This window comes from Apodemus sylvaticus, chromosome 7, assembly GCF_947179515.1.
Source record: "Apodemus sylvaticus chromosome 7, mApoSyl1.1, whole genome shotgun sequence".
NCBI lineage: Eukaryota > Metazoa > Chordata > Mammalia > Rodentia > Muridae > Apodemus > Apodemus sylvaticus.
Genome location: NC_067478.1, coordinates 127,906,374 through 127,926,081, shown reverse-complemented (window position 1 = coordinate 127,926,081; position 19,708 = coordinate 127,906,374). Strand labels below are relative to the sequence as shown.

The 19,708-nt window shown below is 47.4% G+C and overlaps 1 protein-coding gene across 1 annotated transcript in view; it reads left to right on the top strand.

The window, feature by feature from the left end:
- The window catches only part of Tmem123 (transmembrane protein 123), a 31,812-nt gene extending 13,246 nt beyond the window's left edge, over positions 1–18,566 (top strand). The window contains exons 3-5 of the mRNA XM_052189155.1: positions 15,282–15,542; positions 15,732–15,885; positions 16,522–18,566. Of these exons, the coding sequence (XP_052045115.1) occupies positions 15,282–15,542; positions 15,732–15,885; positions 16,522–16,546 (440 nt within the window). The 3' untranslated portion in view covers positions 16,547–18,566. The remainder of the gene's footprint in view (positions 1–15,281; positions 15,543–15,731; positions 15,886–16,521) is intronic.
- The last annotated feature ends 1,142 nt before the right edge of the window (positions 18,567–19,708 follow it).

The window sequence follows — 19,708 nt, the reverse complement described above, 5'->3', positions numbered from 1 at the left end:
GCTTTTCTCAGCAGGCATCCACAGATCTGACACTAGAGGTCTCTGAGGCAATCCAGGCTTCCGCTTCACACAAGGTCTACCAGGCCTCCATGCAGGGACACCCCTGACATGCCTGGCCTCGGCCATGTTCCTTACTCACGTGGACAGATTCTATTCCCCCTTTCTTCTATCCTGACTCTAAAGCCAGAAATATGTGGCCAAAGCTGCCAAGTTCTGCTGCTGTGGCCACTCTTTCTAATAGACCTCCTTCTGCTCTCTGTGTCCACTGGTTTCCTTTGTTGCCTGAGCCTGGCTGTCCTGGAACTTGCTCTGTTGACCAGTCTGACCTCAAACTCTGAAATCCACCTCCCTGACTCCCCATTGCTGGGATTAAAGGTGGGCACCACCGCACCAGTCCTAAACTTTCCTCTAGTTCCTTTTCACAGTTGGAAGCTTAGCTGGGTGAGGTCTTGTCCTGAGTCCCCTTTAATCCCTTTAGCAGCAGGCTTTTCTTTAACCTTCCCATCTGTGTTTTGTATTTTTCCTTTTCGTTATAGACGTGCAGAAGACTGGCCAGTAAGAACGATGCCACGTGGGCAGTTTTGAAATCGCTTCTAGCCGGGCGGTGGTGGCACAAGCCTGTAATCCCAGCACTCTGGGAGGCAGAGGCAGGTGGATTTCTGAGTTTGAGGCCAGCCTGGTCTACAGAGTGAGTTCCAGGACAGCCAGGGCTACACAGAGAAACCCTGTCTCAAAAAAACAAAAGAAAACATAAAACAAACAAAAACAAAAAAAGCCTAAAGATTTATTTATTATATGTAAGTGCACTGTAGCTGTCTTCAGACACACCAGAAGAGGGCGTCAGATCCCATTACAGATGGTTGTGAGCTACCATGTGGTGGCTGGGAATTGAACTCAGGACCTTTGGAAGAGCAGTCAGTACTCTTAACTGCTGAGCCGTCTCACCAGCCCCAGGTCCCCACATTTCAGATCACCCCCAGCACCACAGTCTTTCATGTTTCTATTAGTATGGCCCGTTCAGGCCGGCTTAAAAGCATTCAGTTGCTTTTCTAATCCAAAATCTACATTCCAACAACAGGAAGCATGGTCTGTCCTGTTCCAGTAATGCCCCAGTCCCTGGGACCAACTTCCATCTTAGTGTTACAGTGCTCTGAAGACACCATGACCACGGCAATTCTTATAAAGAAACCCATTTCGCTGGGCTGGCTTACAGTTCAAAGGTCCATTGTCATGTTGGGGAACAAGATGGCCGAGTGCCAGATGTGTTGCTGGAGAGGTAGCTGACGGTTTTACATCTGGATCTGCGGGCAGCAGGAAGAGACTGTGAAGCCACTGGGTCTGGCTCAAGCTTCTGAGACCTCAGAGCCCACCCCACAGTGCCTTCCTTCAACAAAGCCATTTCTCGTAATTGTGCCATATGGGCCCGTCAGTGTTATTTTTTAACAAAATCTCAACCGTTCTATTTTACCAGTGAAGACTCAGGAGCCAGATGTTGGGGTGAAAGCCAGCAGCTCAGAGAGGCAAGAAAGCACCCAGCTGACCTTCCTCCTCATGTCTTGTCTCAAAACACTTCTTCCAAACTGACTGTCCCTCCCTTCTACTTCCTGTGTGTCTCCATCATCCAGATTCCCTACTCCCTGTGGTTTTTACTATGTTCACTTCCAGTATGCTAGTCCCTTGCTTAGCCTCTTGACCATTGACTTTATTTAATTCTGTTTACAATATTCAGGCAGAAAACTCTTAGACTAAAGGTGTGTGCTAAGGCTGAGCCACTCCACAACTAGAAACATTGTTTCCAGTAAATAACACAGTCTCAGGTTTCACAACATGATCAAACACCCTGTAACATGGGGGCCGTTTTTATTCAAATCACCACCGGGGGTGTCAGGGACCCAGCCCAGGTGTCCTGCCGCTGAGCTTTGTCCCCAGACATCTTGTTTTTAAAATGTCTTGTTACTTATGCTTTGGAAGTCGGCTAGTTAGCTGAGAAGACTGAGGTAAGGAGAGGCCCCGCTCAGCCAGGGTCAGGACCTGAGAGCTTTGCTGGACTTTGACGACAGTTGGAGTTGCCCAGACTCTGTTCCTTCCCGTTAAGGTTACTGTGATGCAGTGTCTCAGCAAGTGCAGCTGAGGGAGAACGGGCTTATCCTGGTGTGAAGTTTGGGCGGGGGTGGAGTTCAGAACCGCAGGAACAGAGCCTGGCCTAGTGACACACTTCCTTCATCGAGGAGGCTCTGTCCTGAAGTGCTGCTACCGCTGGGGACCAAGTGTTCCAGAACAGAGGCCCGTGGGAGACATTTCTCATGCCGGTCACTACGAGCGTAGGTGGTGGGAACCTGTGCCTCTGAGTAACGAGCGCCCATACGCATGAGAGGGAGAGTAAACCCCGAGTAGTAAACCCCGAGTAGTAAACCCGAGTAGTAAACCCCGAGTAGTAAACCCCGAGTAGGTTCTGAGCACAGGGAGCGGAGGCGGGGCGGAGCACCAGGCTGGCTGTGCGGTGCAGATGGTGTGGGATTAATACATTCTCTGCGGCTCCTAGACAGTTACTGTCTGTTCCTAGCTTTGTCCCCTTTCCTCCCACACGTGGTGAGGATGGAAGCCAGGCCTCACCCTGCTAAGCAAGACCTCCACCAGGGAGTGACACGTGACCGTCTGTGCCTCGGTTTCCTTCTAGTACTGCTTCTTGGGGTTACGAGGGTTAGAGTTAGTAGAGGTGAAGAGCCTGGAGCCGCAGCTGGCAGGTGCGGGTGCTCTGCACCTGTTCGCATCCCTGTTAGGATGGAAGCTAGCCTGCAGGCGTGGAGAAGTCAGGGTTGGAGTTAGGGCAGCGCCGTCACTTAGACTTTTACAGCTGCAATCGCCAGCCGCCTTGTTGATGTTGCTGATAGCTCTGCTGCTGGTCTGGATGTCTCTTGTCGCCGGCACTCAACAGAGGGTCACTTTGTACTTCATTTATCCCAAATGGCATAGGTCCCGAGAGGCGCAGAGACTTAATTGGACATAGATAAAACTTGCTAGGATGCCTCAGCTGAAAGGTAGAAAGAACGGAAGCTGTAATAACAGACAGGTATAAACATGGTAATAAAGGTGCAGGTTATCATCAGGTCAAGAAGGAGAAAATACTGGGAGAAACATCTGCCACTGGGGCCATTTTGAGGATGAGGTGAAAACCTAGTGCTATGGAATCTACAAGACTTCTAGAAATGGCCCTGAGCTGGCCATCCTCTGTAACCAGCCAAGGCCTCAAGAGGCGGGATTGGAACACCAATCCAGCCACAAAACCTCCGATTTACAGTTTGTCCTGCCTGCAGAGTGTTCTAGCACCAGGGAGACTTTATCCAGCAACTGATGGGAGCAGATGCAGAGAATCACAGCCACGCATTAGGTAGAGCCCTGAGAGTCCTAAGGAGGATGGAGAGAAAGGATCAGAGGAACCAGAGGAGTCAGGGACACAACCGAGAACATGGCCCACAGAATCGACTGACTGGGACACATGGGGGCTTGTAGGATCAGGGAGCCTATAGGGTTTGACCTAGGTCCTCTGCACAGATGTTACGGCTTGGACTTGGTGTTCTTGGGGAGTCCTTACAGCGGGAGCAGGGGCTGCCCCTGACTCTTGCCTGCTTGTGTGACTGTCTTCTACTGGGTGCCTTGTCCAGCCTTGATGTGCTGGTACGCACCTGGTCTAATTGTAGCTCATTATTCCAAGTTTAGTTGATGTTCCTGGGAGGCCTGCTCCTCTCTGAGGGAAGGTGGAGGGGTGAGTGGATCTAGGGAAGAGAGTGGGTGGGAGGAAGAGATGTGGGGGAGGGAAGGGAAGGGGAAACTACAGTAGGGATGCCTTAAAAACAAACATCCAGGTGACCAGATGAGCCTCTGAACACAGGACTTCCAGACGAGGGGAGGTGATCCTGGAGCTGGAGAGATGGCTCCGCAGTTAAGCGTGCTTGTTCTTGGCGAGGCCCCGGGGTAGATTTCAGCACCTGCATGGCCGCTCCTACGACTCGTCCAACACCCCCTTCCAACTTCTGTGGGCACCAAGCATGTGTGTGGTGCCCTTACATACGTGCAAACAAAACATATTGATAGCACTCTAATCCCAGTACTCAGGGAGGCAGAAGCATGTTGGATCTCTGAGTTCAAGGCCAGCCTGGTCTACAGAGCAAGTTCCAACCAGAGAAAGCCAGTCTCAAAAACAAGACAAAACAAAAAATTCAAACCACATATTCATACAAAATACGTCCTCAAATCCTTTAAAGAAAATCTTAGAGGAAATAGTCCTTAAACAGGCCTTACGGGGTGTGGCAGGGTTGGAGGGAATCCACAAGTCTTTTGAAGACTAGAGCTCTGGTGAGGGGAAGCAAACCTGACTGTGCGCTCTAGGGCCAGGCCGGTCTTCCCTGTGTGTGCCCTGCAGTGTGAGTGGCGCTGCCAGGCTTGTCACAAGTGCTCTTGCATCCAACGCAGTAACCACGGGGGTTACTTCGGAAGGGAAAGGGTACACAGAAAATGTGCCAGGACCGCGCTCAGTGTGCCTACTGCTCCTGGCCCTTGGAGGCTTTCATGTGGCCGACTGATGGATAAGGGCATGGTGTGTCCTGTTGTTCCTGACCAGGAAAACTGAGACAAACCAGAACTTCATTTCCTCTTGTGGAGTTTTTCTGGAAACCAGTAGTGTCTTCAGAAATCAAATTTGAACTCTCGGGAAAGGAATCCAGGGTCTTCTGTGCCCTGTTCCACGGTCATTTCCAGTCTGTAGGATGACACTAAACCCCTGGCCAGCGTCACAGTAATGAACTCTGCCTGTGCCCTTAGACATCCTCTGAGTCACAGGCGTCTGGAGGGGTCTCTGTTCCGTGGTCTAGTAGCTCCAGCTAGCGTGGGCTAGCTAGCTGACGGTTAGCCGTCTGCCTTTTGAACCAGGATATCCCTGCTCTAATTGCCCACGCCACCCTCACTTTGCCTTTATACCCAGGACTCACCAGGAAACCGCATGATAGAGCTTGCTCACAGTGTGTCTCAAGTTAAAATTATCTCGTACTTTTTTTCACAAGAGTAGAGATTCGGTTGTTTTAGGAATACGTAAGCCCAGCACAGGGCTGGGATGACAGAAACACAGGATGGTGGGGTGGGGAGTCTGGGCGCTGAGTGGAGACACTGCAGCCTGGAGGCTCTGGTTATTATATAGTTAGTGAAGGAGGGGTGGGTCATTACACACCACTGCACCGTCTCGGTAGCAGGAGTCTGTGGAGGGGAACACTCTTCAGGCTGTAAATACGGGGGTGGGGGAAGCTCTGGTGGACATTTCTGCACACACTGCAAACACTTGGGTCTAAGAAAGGCGTTGCCATCCCTCTGACTCTGAGGCTATGAGGTCTTAGACTTGCCTGTGCCATTCAGACAGGGCTCCCCTGCTCCCTGCAGAGCGTGTCTTATTTAAAAATCTTCCTAGGCCTTTGGACAATTGTGGACATCAATAATGTATGCATTTAGTCTCTGAAGTGGTGCTTTAGCATCTAAAGTAATAACGCTAAAGGATCTTGGCCTCCTCCCATTGCTTCCAGTAACTCCGAGACGCAGCCAGTGTTCGCTGGGGTGAAGAACAGAGACACGCCGTGTGAGTGGCTCTGTCGCTTGTATAACTGCAGGTTCAGAGCTGAGCTGGGCTGTTTAGAACTCTCCCATTATGTGGCATCCATATGTATCAGGAATTAGTAACTCCAGTAGGGCCAGATCAAAGTTGGCAGTGATTATGTAGGTATGACCAGGAGGAGTCCTCTCTTGGATGGCTGACATGACCAGCTTATGAGTGAGAGGTCTCGGTTCTTCCCAAGGCTGTTGTAGGCCTCAAATGGTAACCATTTCTCCAACAGCCTGCTCCTGAAGAGAGCTGTGGAAGCTAGCCTCAGATGCCTCGCCTGCACCAGATTCTCTTTCTTAGAAGACAGTCTCAAGACAAGGGATGTTTAAAACAAAACAACAATGAAAACCCCTCACCTTTTGGAAGGAAGCATATCAAAGAATTTATAGACATTGTGGGGAAAGGGATATAACACACACACTGTGCATGTGTGGGGTTCAGAGAACAAACTGCAGGACTCGGTTCTCTCCTTGTACCATGTGAGTTTCAGAGATTAAACCCAGGTTACCAAACTTGACAGCAAGCACCAGTGCCCATTGAACCATATTGCTGGCTCTGTGAACATAATTTTAAATGTTTCCTATTTTGTACTATTTCATTATATATAGGTGGTATAAATTCAGATAGTTTCCTTAGTCAAACCCCATAGTACATATTATATTCTCCTAAGTAGTTCTGCAGTGATCTTACATGTGCATCATTAGCAGCCTGAGCTAGAATTGACAGGACTCCTAGATGTGGGATTTTGGATTCAGTAGGACCATGGAAATAGATTTAGGAAAAACAAAAAAAAACAAAAAAAAAAAACTATGTAGCAAACCTGTGTAAAAGTACAGCTCTTAGATGGAAAAAGTTTAAATACTTTAAGAAACCAGTTGTGTTTAGTGCAAAGAGCAGATGTCAGAAAACATACGTCATGGAGGAGTTAAATAAGATGTAAGCCACGGAGAGGAGCATTGTATATCACAAAAACATTACCAAGTGAAGGAGTGTAATGAAGCCCTTAGTTTAGGACAACAGCGTCTGAGATGGAAGCAGTTGTGAGAGTGTGCTCACACTGGGGGGAGGGGGGACGTTATTGGCAGTACTGTGTAGTTAGGGTTGATATTTCTGTGATAAAACACCAGGAACAAAGCAAGTTGGGAGGAAAGGGTTTATTCGGCTTACACTTCCACATTGCAGTTCATCATTGGAAGTCAGGACAGGAACTCACACAGGACAGGGCCTAGAGGCAGGAACTGATGCAGGGCACAGAGGGGCGCTGCTTACTGGCTTGCTCAGCCTGCTTTCTTATAGAACCCAGAAGTACCAGCCCGGGGTGGCACCACCCACAAGGGGCTGGGTTCTACCCCATCAGTCACTAGTTAAGAAAATGCCCTACAAGCTTCCCAACAGCCTGATCTTATGGAGGTGTTTTCTCAGTTGAGGGTCCCTCCTCCCAGTGACATTTTAGCTTGTGTCAAGCTGACGGAAAACTAACACAACTAACAAACTGAGGAGAACACAGATTATGCATCAGTATTGATAGGTGGGCAGGGGCTGTGGCAGGGAGGTTCAGCCTCCAGAAAAACAACAGAAGCCAAGCTGTGAGACACTATGATTTTAAACCTGGGCTCGGCTACGTCAGGTATGTATGATTCCATACGCACGTGTGTTTGTTGCCGTTGCCTGTGGTGTCTTGAACATTGTCAGTGGGAAGTCGGTGTCTGGGTGAGCACTTCGCATGACAGAGTGGAATGGCTGGGCTTTTGCTGCTGACCTGGAGCAGATGGTGCTGCGGTGCAGCTGCAGCACAGGCCCCAGGCTTGGGGAGCCGTGAGAGCTGCCTCAGGTCTCTCGCCTGTCGGCCCTCCGAGGCTGACAGGAATCACCCAGTGAAAATGTGAACACCTGTCATGGCCTCCGGCTGGCTCGCAGGAGCTGCTGCTGTCTGAAATGCAGTATTCCCAGAGAGCATTCAGCGTGTGTGTATTTCATTGTTACAAGGTTTCATTTTTCATTTGTCTTTCAAGGAAAATGTTCGACATTAAGTATTAAATTTTCTAGTGCCAGAGCCAGGCCAGACGGCTTATGCAGTAGTCTGAGCAGACACTGTTCTGCTGACCAACTCTCTCTGTTGTGGTGCTTTCCTTAAGCTTGTGGGTGACCACATTCTTTTGTGGCAGCTGCGGGATTGCACATGCCTATTCTGTGTTTAGGCCCTAAGTCCTTTGTAACCAAATGACAGGGCCATCTGCATAGCCTATGACATTGCTAGTACAGCTTTAATAGTGCTATCTCAGGCATAGTTAGCCCTGCAAAGACAGTGCAAAGACAGCCTAGGGTATGAGGAAGGTCGCTGTCAGCGCAGTGCGGACTCCCTGATGGAGATGAGCTGGTGTGTTTCTTATGTGCAGATTCAAGGAACAGTAACATCTTTGGTGTGCACCTCACTGAAACGGGTACATTTTAAGTAATACTGTACATGTTAGTAGTGTAATTTTTTTTTTAATCTAAAGTGTATTCACAGTTTTCCAGCCAGGAGCATGATCAAGGTTAGCCCTGGCTAATATAAGCCCCTGCCCTTTCCAGCCGAGCCTTCTTGACTCCTTGCTGCTGCTGCCTCCTGTAGCATAGCCAGTTGGTGACTCGGTGCAGGGGCTTTCCCATCAAATTGCCTAAGCTCAGATCCTGGCTTCTACATTTGTGACTCTGGACAAGCTGCCCTCTGGATGCGGGAGTAACAGCATCTGCCTCAGAAGCCTCTGGAAATTACAGGTGTCTATAACACACACAGAAGAGTCTTCGGCACAGAGGAGAGCACTGCCCCCCCCCCCCCCAGGGAGCACCGGCAGCTGTAACAGGGCGCGGGTCGGCTGCGCCAGCTTACGCCAGGCCCCGGTTCAGTTTGGGTTGCTCCTTCACCTCCTCGCCTCCTCGGGAGGGATAGAAAGCGCTGAAGTGAGACACTGTCCCTGGGGTCAAACGGAGCCCCAGGGCATGCGGGCACATTCAGGCCGCTCCAAGTCCCTCTCCTCAGGGCCCAGGGCAGCCTGGCCAGGGCAGGCCTGGGTCCCATTTGTGCCAGTTTCTACAGAAGAACCTTTTTCTATAGCCTTGTAGTATGTTTTCTAATTTTCTACAGGAAGAAGTTACATTCAGCTTGTATAAAATGGAAAGTAAAAATTGCCTAAAACGTATTTCCACATCAGAAACACCTGAGAAGGGAAGAAACCATCTCCTTTCTGCTTCATCTAGAAGAGCCATCAAAGCATGGGAGAAAAGTTTTTAGTTATGGGGTGTGTGTGTGTGTGTGTGTGTGTGCGCGCGCATGCGCGCGCGCGTGCGCGCCATCATGATGGCCCCAAGAAACATTAGATTCTAAGGTAATAATAATAAAAATGCAATTAAGAACTATAAAGACTAAAACCCATACATTTGATTGAAAGAGAGATGGAAACACTTTGGAGGGAGAGGAGGGCTGCCTCACTTCCAGCCTGGTTCTAACTGCACTGTTCCTTGACTGTCAACTCCGCCATGAACCCCTTACACTAAGGCCTCCTGTGCCAGAGGGTGTCTTAGCTTCGTGGCTAGTGTGGGAACACACATGTATAGAAAGAAGCAACTAAGGCCTGACCTGCTGTGTAACTGCCTTCCCAGCGGGGGGGGGGGGGGGGGCGGGGGCGGGGACTGGGGCGGAGGCGGGGCGGGGACAGGGGCGGAGGCAGGCAGATCTCAGAATTCCAGTCTCAGAAAATTTAAGGGGCAGTTGCTGGGAGGCTTGGAGGGTCTTGAGCAGAGACATCACGCAGTACTGGTGATCTCAGCTCCTTCTCACTGTCCTGGGCCATCTGTAAGTGGCTGGATTCCTGTGGGTGCAGGGTGTGGTTGTGGGATGGAATGAGCAGGCAGGCCCCACGGGACCTAGCTAAGGGAGTCTTCTGGGCGGCCCCACCCAGAGCAGCAAGGCCATCTCTCCTGCACTCTGCAGCCTGCTGGGCAGGGAGGGAACAGCGCTCCTGCAGAATTTCTCAACTCATTGCACAGCAAGCCATCTTTGTCCTGGGGTCTTTAGATGATTACTTTGATTGAAATAAGATTCATAAGGTATTTGATGTTTAGGAAATAGATAGATGTTCCCTTCTGCTGATGTGATTCTTAAAAGGCCCAGTTTTTACCAAGACCCTACTTTTGGTACAGATTTTTCTTGGTTTTTTTGTTGGTTTTTTCCTAGATTTTTCAGTTCTGTGTTCTGTCAAGTAATTTGAATTTACGATTTTTAAAACATGCCTGTGGACTTGTAGCAAGAAAAGGCCTTTTTGGTTTTAAGCAATAAGTTTGTTTACCCAGCCAGCGATTGCTTGACAGGGTAAGGTTTAGGCGGTCACTCTGAGAAGTGGTTCTAAGGCAGGCTCTGTCTCTGTCTCTCCTCTCTTCTCTTCTCTCTCTTTGCTTCTCTTCTCTTCTCTTCTCTTCTCTTCTCTTCTCTTCTCTTCTTCTCTCTCTCTCTCTCTCTCTCTCTCTCTCTCTCTCTCTCTCTCTCTCTCTCTCTCTCTCTCTCTCTCATATTCCAGGAACTCACCATTTTAATTTTACACTCAGGGATCAGAACATTCTGGTTGTGTTGGAAAGAAATAGTTCTGTGTAGTTAGCAACTGTGATGCATGGATGGTTACAACTTCATATTAAAGAATTGAGTTTTTAAATAAATGAGAAGTTAAGTGGCATTTGACACCCTTCAGTCTTCTGGGACTTGGTTACGGGACTAAGGGAGATTACTCTTTCACAGTAGCCTCCCTGCCTGAGGTAGCTGAAACCATCCCAGTTTCCAGGTCAGCTGGAGACAGCTTCACAGAGAGCATCACCAGCTGTTAGAGCCGTGCTGTCTGCTCCTCCCTAAGCTGAAACTTGTCATAAACTGCTGCTGAGCTGGCTGCTGCCAGCCACCGTGGGAAGTAGGAGACAGGACAGCGCCCCGTTGCGGCTAGTCCTGGTTGCCAGCTTGACTCTATCTGGAATGCACTACAATCTCACCTATGATCCTAATCTGGAGGCTGAGAGATACAAGTTTCTAACCTGGATATTGGTATGGAGATCTTGAAGAATAGTGGCTATGAATTCCAGAAGATTAAGACAGGGAGATTTCTGAGTTCAAAGTCATCTGGAATTAAAGGTAAGGTGGCACAAGCCTTTAATCTGAGCCACAACCTCTGCTGGAGACCTACATAAGAAGGAAAAGAAGACTCGCTCACTCTTCCTTGCCTTCCTGCCTCATGGGACTGAACTACTAGATCCTTGGCCTTCCATCACAGCTGCGGCTGACCGTTGCTGGGGAGCTGGGCTATGGACTGTAAGTCATCAGATTCTCTAACTAGATAGAGACGACCTATATGTCCTGTGACTAGAGAACCCTGACTAATACAGCCCCTTGCTTCACAGAGGGGCTTTTCCAGTGCAGCTGTCACAGGCGTGAGCTAACTATACCTCAGCTCATGCCCCTGCGGTACAGCACTTTACAGGCCCTGGCTCTCAGGGACTTAAGTGACTTCTAAGCCCTGCTCCTGTGGCTTTACTAATTGGGCTGGGGCCGTAATGTCTGAGCAGACTGTTGGAGGCCCCAACACACGCACGCGCATGTGTACCTGGCCCGTTTTTGCATTGTATCTGCTGTAGGTATATGAGGCTGTAATTGGAAAAGAAGAAAAAACTTCAGTAAAGGAAGCATCACAAATTTTGCTGATTTAGCATAGGTTTAAAACAAAACAAAAAAACAAATCACCATCACCACCACCAACAAAAAAATCATTCCTAAGCCAGCCTCCGTTTGGACTTGACTTCAGTCCTTGGCCCCGTCTAGAGCAGAAAGCTGTCTGGCTCTTCAGAGAGTTTCCTTTGAGCCTTCATGTCTCGTGAGAAGTAGCATCCTCTTACTTTCTCCATGGGCCAAGGATGGGAACGAACACTGTTCCCTCACCTGCCCGCTCAGCCTCAGCTTAGAGCAGTGGTTCTCGCTCCCCCTGTGGGATGTGTGTGACCCCTTTGAGGTTGAATGATCCTTTGATAGGGATTGTATATCAGATATCCTGCATATCAGATATTTATGATTCTTTTTTTTTATTCGATATAATTTTTTATTTACATTTCAAATGATTTCCCCTTTTTTAGCCCCCCACTCCCCGAAAGTCCCGTAAGCCCCCTTCTCTTCCCCTGTCCTCCCACCCACCCCTTCCCACTTCCCCGTTCTGGTTTTGCCGAATACTGCTTCACTGAGTCTTTCCAGAACAAGGGGCCACTCCTCCTTTCTTCTTGTACCTCATTTGATGTGTGGATTATGTTTTGGGTATTCCAGTTTTCTAGGTTAATATCCACTTATTAGTGAGTGCATACCATGATTCACCTTTTGAGTCTGGGTTACCTCACTTAGTATGATGTTCTCTAGCTCCATCCATTTGCCTAAGAATTTCATGAATTCATTGTTTCTAATGGCTGAATAGTACTCCATTGTGTAGATATACCACATTTTTTGCATCCACTCTTCTGTTGAGGGATACCTGGGTTCTTTCCAGCATCTGGCAATTATAAATAGGGCTGCTATGAACATAGTAGAGTATGTATCCTTATTACATGGTGGGGAATCCTCTGGGTATATGCCCAGGAGTGGTATAGCAGGATCTTCTGGAAGTGATATGCCCAGTTTTCGGAGGAACCGCCAGACTGCTTTCCAGAGTGGTTGTACCAATTTGCAACCCCACCAGTAGTGGAGGAGTGTTCCTCTTTCTCCACACCCTCTCCAACACCTGCTGTCTCCTGAATTTTTAATCTTAGCCATTCTGACTGGTGTAAGGTGAAATCTCAGGGTTGTTTTGATTTGCATTTCCCTAATGATTAATGGAGTTGAGCATTTTTTAAGATGCTTCTCCGCCATCCGAAGTTCTTCAGGTGAGAATTCTTAAAAGATATTTACGATTCTTAACAGTAACAAACTTAGTTACAAAGGAACAATGGAAATAATCTTATGGTTGGAGGTCACCATAGCCTGAGGAACTGTATTAAATGCCGCAGCATTAGGAAGCTCAGGAGCCACTGCTTTAAGGACCAGAGGAGAATGACCAGCTCAGCAGGGTGGATGGCAGCTGGCGGCTGGCCGGCCTGCTCCAAGGATATCTGTGCAGGTGACAACTGTGTTAACTGCTCCCTTTAGGTAATCATCAGTCTCTGAACAGTGAAAAGGGGGGAACATCAGGCTTAAGATGGCTCTTGTTCATATATTACATTTATTGTTTATATTTTATTCTGTTTACTAATTGGGAGTATATGAGTCTGCATGTGCGTGTGACCTAGCGCATGGTGGAGGTTGGGAACAGCTTATGAGAATCCTCTCGTTTAGCATGAAGGTCCCAGGGACCGAGCTCAGCTCCTCAGGCTTCACAGCTCCCTTTACCCCTCCCCACCCTGTACCGTTATTTTTTGTTGTTGTTTGAAGTAGGATCTTGCGTTTTAACTCTGGCTAGCCCCAAACGTGCGATCCCCTGCCTCAGCCTCCCGAGTGCTGCCTTCCCGGTTGTATACCACATTGCCCAGGGTAGTAGTAACTCACAGGAGGAAACAGCTGGCGTTCAGTTATACTTCTGAATAAGGGAGGTCAGTGACCAGGAATGAGTGCTGACCTTCCAAGACCGCTCACGTCCCGCTCCTAACAGCCCCCTTTGGAGCATTTTACCAATGTATAGGCATTTCCAGCTAGTTGTTTTTCTAACACATTTGATTTCCCAAGAGGGAAACTAATATTCCCTGTCCTGTTTTACCCGTGTCACTCTCGGGCTTGGAGGCTGTCTTAGTTAGTGTGCAGTTGAGTGGAAAGCAGTGCTGTCGTATCCTGCAGTATGCGCTCTAGTGAGCAACAGAACGGGAAGACTGCTCTTCGCTGTGGTTTCTTCACAGTAGAATTCATACAGCGCTTTAGAGAGTGATTAGGTGTTATAGTATTCAAGATTGAGTAATGAAAGGCTAGCTCAAGTATGGTACCTACTAGGATAATGATAAATATTCTCTTGAGCTTAAAAAATAACAGCTAACACCAAGTGGGAGGACTGAGTAGAGAGGCCAGGTTGAAAGCAGACAGATGCATCCGAAATGTAAACATTAAAAGCTGGGGTGGAATGGTTCTAGCCAAAAGTGTGGCAGAGAGAGAGAGAGAGAGAGAGAGAGAGAGAGAGAGAACGAACGAGGTGGAGGAATGCCTTGCCGGACATCAGTGGGAGGAGAGGTCCTCGGTCCTGTGAAAGCTCGATAGATGTCCAGCGTGGGGAAATGGAGGGGGGGTGGGTGGAGTGGGTTGGGTGGTGGGGCATCTTCTTGGAGGTAGGGGGTGGGAGGATGGGTTGGGGTTTTTCTGGGAGGGGGTAACAGGGAAAGGGTATAACTTTGGAATGTAAATGAAGAATATATTCAATTAAAAAGAAGAGCTGCAGTGGAGAAGCAATGCTCTGAGAGCCAATCTGTACACCTGAGCTTGAAAGACAGTTGTAGATGGTGACATCCAGAGTCGTCATCTGCAGAAAGGAGGACCATCGTGCTGCTGATGGGACAAGAAGTCCGTGTGATTGATTTTTCGCATCTTACTATTTATGAGGATGAAAATGGTCACCAAGGGAAACAGTAAGCTTTTCTGAGTGATGGACGCCAACACAGAAATAAGCCACACAGTCTTAGAGTCAGAGGCACAGCCCAAGTCTCCACCCCACACGTGTGCTGTAAGCAGCTGCAGAACTTCTGTATAGTACAGAAGTGACAGACTGTTACTATACAAGGATTTGCTTTTGGTTACGTGGAGTGTGTGTTTTATACTCCCTCAGGGGAAATGCCTACCAAGCAAGACATGAAGAAGATGAGTTACTGTAGTTGGGAGTTTATGGACTGGCCTCTCTCTCCAATTTTCATGCACATAATATTTCATATCAAAAAATATGCTCTGGGCATGAGCTGAGGCATTTTTCGCTGTGGAACGGCCTGCAGGCTGGCTTCGAGACATGGGACTTAGAGATGCATGCTCCCATCTGCACAGATATCACCATCACGAAAGGAGCACTTAACTGTGGGAGTTAGTCCATAGCCACCACAGGAAGTTGTTTCGCCTTAGGATAGGTCTGCCGGCTGCTGTCCTACTGTGCTGTGGGAATCTGCACCCGCTGGCTGTCCTCAGGGTTCTTGGGATAGTGCAGCACAGAACCGGAAACCCTTTTCACACTCACAGCTCATTCCTCTAGACATGAACTGATTTGCTTCAGGTTCTGGTGGCCTTGTTCTCCGTACTCAGGCAGGCTGCAGTGGGATGGCCACAAGTCTGAGGCCAGCCTGGGCTACATAGCAAGGCCCTGACTCAAAACAAAACAAAAAGATTATCATTTAAAGACCTAAAGTGTGAAAGGAAACAAGGAGCGGTATCAGACAGAAAGGATTCAGTCTTGCAGGCTGTCTTTGTATCTTTACTGAGTTCCTAGCTACAGGGCGTGGTTTGCTTGGTAGTTTGGCTGTGACCTCAGCCCCGCTTTCCTGCTACTACCCTGATTAGACCGTTCTGTGTGGCACTAAGACAAGGAGCTATGTGGGACCTTTTACCATAGATCCTAACAATTCTTATTCTTGGCATTTTTTTCAGAGAATACCACCATGCTTATGATTTCCAACCAGACCAGTGAAATAAAGACCACTGTGAAGCCCTCAGTACTGCCAAAAACTACCACAGTTATCACTGCGAAACCTGCAACTATTGTTAAAATATCAACCCCGGGAGTCTCACCGCATGACACTCCGACGGCCTCAAAGTCTACACCCAAAGCAAGTGCTTCCCCAAACTCCACCCAGACGCCAGCATCCATGACAAGCACAGCCCAGAGTAGTTTATTGACATCTGTAACTGGTATGTGGTAAAATTACTTTATTTTTCCCTATGCTGTGAATTAGCTGTTAAATGCCACATGAAAGACAGCACTCCATTCTACAAAATAATATACTTCATGTGCCTACATTTTCCCTCATTTCCCCCACTTCAGTGTTCTTACTTCAGAACGTTTCACATAAAGCACGGATATCTGTTTTATCTTCCTAGTTTCAGCAACTACTCATCCCACCAAAGGCAAAGGATCAAAGTTTGATACGGGCAGCTTTGTCGGTGGTATAGTGTTAACACTGGGAGTTCTATCTGTTCTCTACATTGGATGCAAAATGTATTACTCAAGAAGAGGCATTCGGTACCGAAGCATGTAAGTGGCCGTTGTGACGCTTTATCATGACCAGTGCCAGAGTTCGGCCAGTGCTGGGCTTGTGGAGGCTGTGACTGTTTCCAGGTGCATATATACTCATGCACTGCACCGTACCAGAGTGTGGCAGGCTCCTTTTGTTAGCTTTGACTGCTCATAACTGACATACCAGGTCTCATCAGTGTAGTGACTTAGCACATGTGCCCTGGATATGTCATCAGTACCAAAAAGAGTATTTTTGGTAAAAACATGGTTTTTTTTTATTTTTAATGACAAAGAGACAGACACAAAAGAAATTCCTCTGACCGCTTGATTTCCCTGATAGCAGTACTTACTATAAGTACAGACTTTTATAAGCAGGTGTGGTCAGTGACTGTACTCCTAGCCCTTTATACTGGCCTAATGTCCTAATTTTAACCTTTATGGGTAATTGTCCCCTCGTGTGTACATGGCCAATGCCCTGTGACTGTCAGGACAGAGATTTGACTGTGAACCTGTTTGGCAGCCTTAACCACTCCAGTATGCTGGGTGTGCACAAAACATGAGAAATTATAATTTTGATTATGAAAATTAAAATTGTTCTGTTACCTGTCTTACAAATAATAATTTTACAATAATTTCATTGTTTATATATTTCAGTGACGAACATGATGCCATCATTTAAAGTACTTCAGTGGTCAAGGAAAGAAGACTGCAGCCCTGTCAATTATTTTGGTTTATGTTAGTTTAAAATATTATTTTCTTGGAAGTAGTATAAGCAAGCCGTGCATAAAATGAACAGTGTACTCCGTGAATATCTGGAAATTTCTCATTCCTATAGGCAAAGGGTATAGTCTAGGTAAAGTGAATATCTGGAGCTAACAGGTCATTTATCCAGGGATTGTATTTCCTTCAGTAAGTTATAGCCAGACAAGTCCTATCTTCTGAAGTGTGTGCATGGCATTGGTTGGTCACGTGACCAGCAGCACTGAGGCAGGACCCGCCTGGCACGCAGACGAGGAGCCCACACTGTGCCATTCAGGGCTGGGTGAGCCTAATTCCTGCCTCAGGTCCCACGGTTGCGCTAACCAGCTTTCAACCACGGGTAAAGGAAGCTGCGGCCTTAGGGTTTAGATTAGAACTCGCGCTCCAAATACAGCTGCGACGACCACCCGTGCTCAGCCGTCAGGACTTCCTTTGTAGTAATTTCTGCAAGCCTCAGCGCTCGCTCGCTCGCTCACCCGCCCACCCGGCTTCTGCAGGCGCAGCAGCACGAGGCCTGCTGTCATGCTGCCGCAGAAACCTGTCCCGCCATTGGGAACTGCTTTGCACAGTCACTTGTCAGCTTGAGTTTAGACAATGGTTTTTAGGCAATGTGGAGCTGCTTCCCTTATCTAGAATATTTTAATGGAATACGAAAATGCCATTTTTTAAAAGCTCCATTATATGATTTCCCAGTATTTAGAAGTCTATATTGACCAGCATCCTGTTTGCTAAGCCCCAGGCCTTTGAACCCACAGGGTACAAATGCTGTATTTTTTTTTTTACACTGTCAACTTATTCAGATTTGAGAAAATGACTTTTTATACTAAAGTGTATTTTGGTAAATTCCAGATCCCCAAGCCCAGTCTGTATCCTCGGGGAAGACAGCTGCATCCCAGTATTTCCAGGGACGTAGCCTCAGGTCACCAGAGCAGCCACGCTCTTTGTGGCATTGTAAGTTTTAAAGTTTATACTCAGGTCAAACTCAGGGCTAGGTTTAACAAAGCATTTAGGCACAAAAGACTAATATAGTATGTCTACTGTAAAGGGACAAAGTGAATTATAGCAATTTCTAAAAGTGTACAAATAAGCCAAAAATATCTGAATGAGCACACATCTATGTTACAATTAAAAATTTAAGTATAACTTTTGTAATCTGTTTCTGGTTTTCAAAACAACACAAACTACCAAGAATTTTTTCATATGTAAGAATCATCTCTATTTGCTTTACATCGATACAACTGACATGGTAAGACATGGACGGCTCAGATTACGCTATCAGAGAGACGCTAGGAGATGGGCCGTGGCGGGAGGGAGACGAGTTTCAAACCAGGGCTGATGCGATGTCCATGCTCCTGTTGGCTTGCAGCTCCTGCTCTGCCTCCTGTGAGAGAGCTCAGGGCCTTGGGGCAGTGGGGCCTTGGAAGGTTAACTTGGTTTATCTGCTGCATGCTTGGTGTTTCAGTACCCACGGGAGATCATCTTGAATACCTGTTTCTCTAGCACTTTGGAGATATAAACCACTTTCTAAAAGCACTATCATTTGCCTCTTACATTTCCACTGAGTTGGGGGTTAAAAGTAATTTACTTAACATCGTTTCTAATGTATTACTTTCAAATACCAGGCCTTCTGTTGAAGAGACTTCTTTTTAATCTGTAAAAATCGAACGTGTTTCCTAAGCATAAGTTGTCTTCCAAGTCTGGCTTAAGCTTTCCTAGCTTTTCTAGAGAATGTGTTTACTAAGATAAAACAATGAGTAAATCCATACAAGGACTAATTCACATATGAGAGATGCAACATATTTTATGGTGTGATAACTTTGTATCTTGAGGAGAAAGACTACAGCAAACCTTTACTGCCCTTTTTCTATTGTCATGACCAATTTTGGTATTTCATTGTTACTAAGATCTATTTTTAGAATAAAATTTGTTCTTCATTCAAAGCATTTAGTGTTTTGCTGAATATGCCCAGAATATGCCTCTTTTATTTATCCAGTATATAGTCCTGTTGACAGCATATAACCCTGTTGACAGCATATAACCCTGTTGACAGCATATAACCCTGTTGAATTCCTGGTGACTAACTGCTTTCACAGTGAGCCAGACTTTGGATGGTTCCATTTCAACATCATCCATTCCTTGGCACAGGCTTCCGAAGTTTGCCATTGTGTTCTCTCGTTTCTTCAATATTCTTCAGTCTCTTTTGCAACAGATGAGAAGCCATCATTTATACCTGAGGCCACAACCCCCACAAACACACTACACACCACACAATAGCCACTTATTTCATGCCAGGAACCAGAGATGCTGTCTCTCCTAGCCCTGTGTAAACTCAAAGCTATGGCCTCTACCTACATGCCCACATTCTATTAACCTGTGCTTCAGACATGGGAGACTTCCCACAGAAAACTGGTGTACACAGACCTCGAGCTGCGTGTACATATAAAGTACCAGCTCAGCATTCAGTGAGACTAAGATCTTGCTTCACACCTAGCTTCAAGGCCTAGATACTCATCAATGTAGTAGCTTTAAAAAGATCTCATGCCGGGGACACTGGGGCCACTGTTAATGTGCCTATGCTAGTAATGGTAGCTCATTCCTCACAAGAGACCTTAGAGCTCACCTTCACTCTGTAGCTACTGCAGCCACGGCATGCTAACATGCCCTTGTTCCCAGTTCCTGGCTGCTTCACAAGGGCTGGCACCTAAATACTTGTCAGCTCATCAGCAGATCCACAGATCCCAAGAACTGTTGCTATAAGCTCTGGATCCGTAGCCACTCCACAGGCACCACCTTGCAGGTGATGTGACAATGGGCCTACAAGCTGGACCCCGTGCCTTGAAAAGCCTTAGCTATGACCTCTGTGAGCAAAACAGACATCACAAGTGAAGACCCACAAAGCCCTGCTCACAGTACAGAGCTCTGAGGGCGCGGGCCAAACTACGCCAAGCTGCCAGCTGCTTATGCTCCACAGCACCAGACCAGGTCCCCCACGCCTGCTTATCTTCCAAGTGTGAGTGCACTGCCCCAAAGCCATCCTATAAAGCGCCACTAAATACACAGTTCAGCTAAAAATGTGAACCAA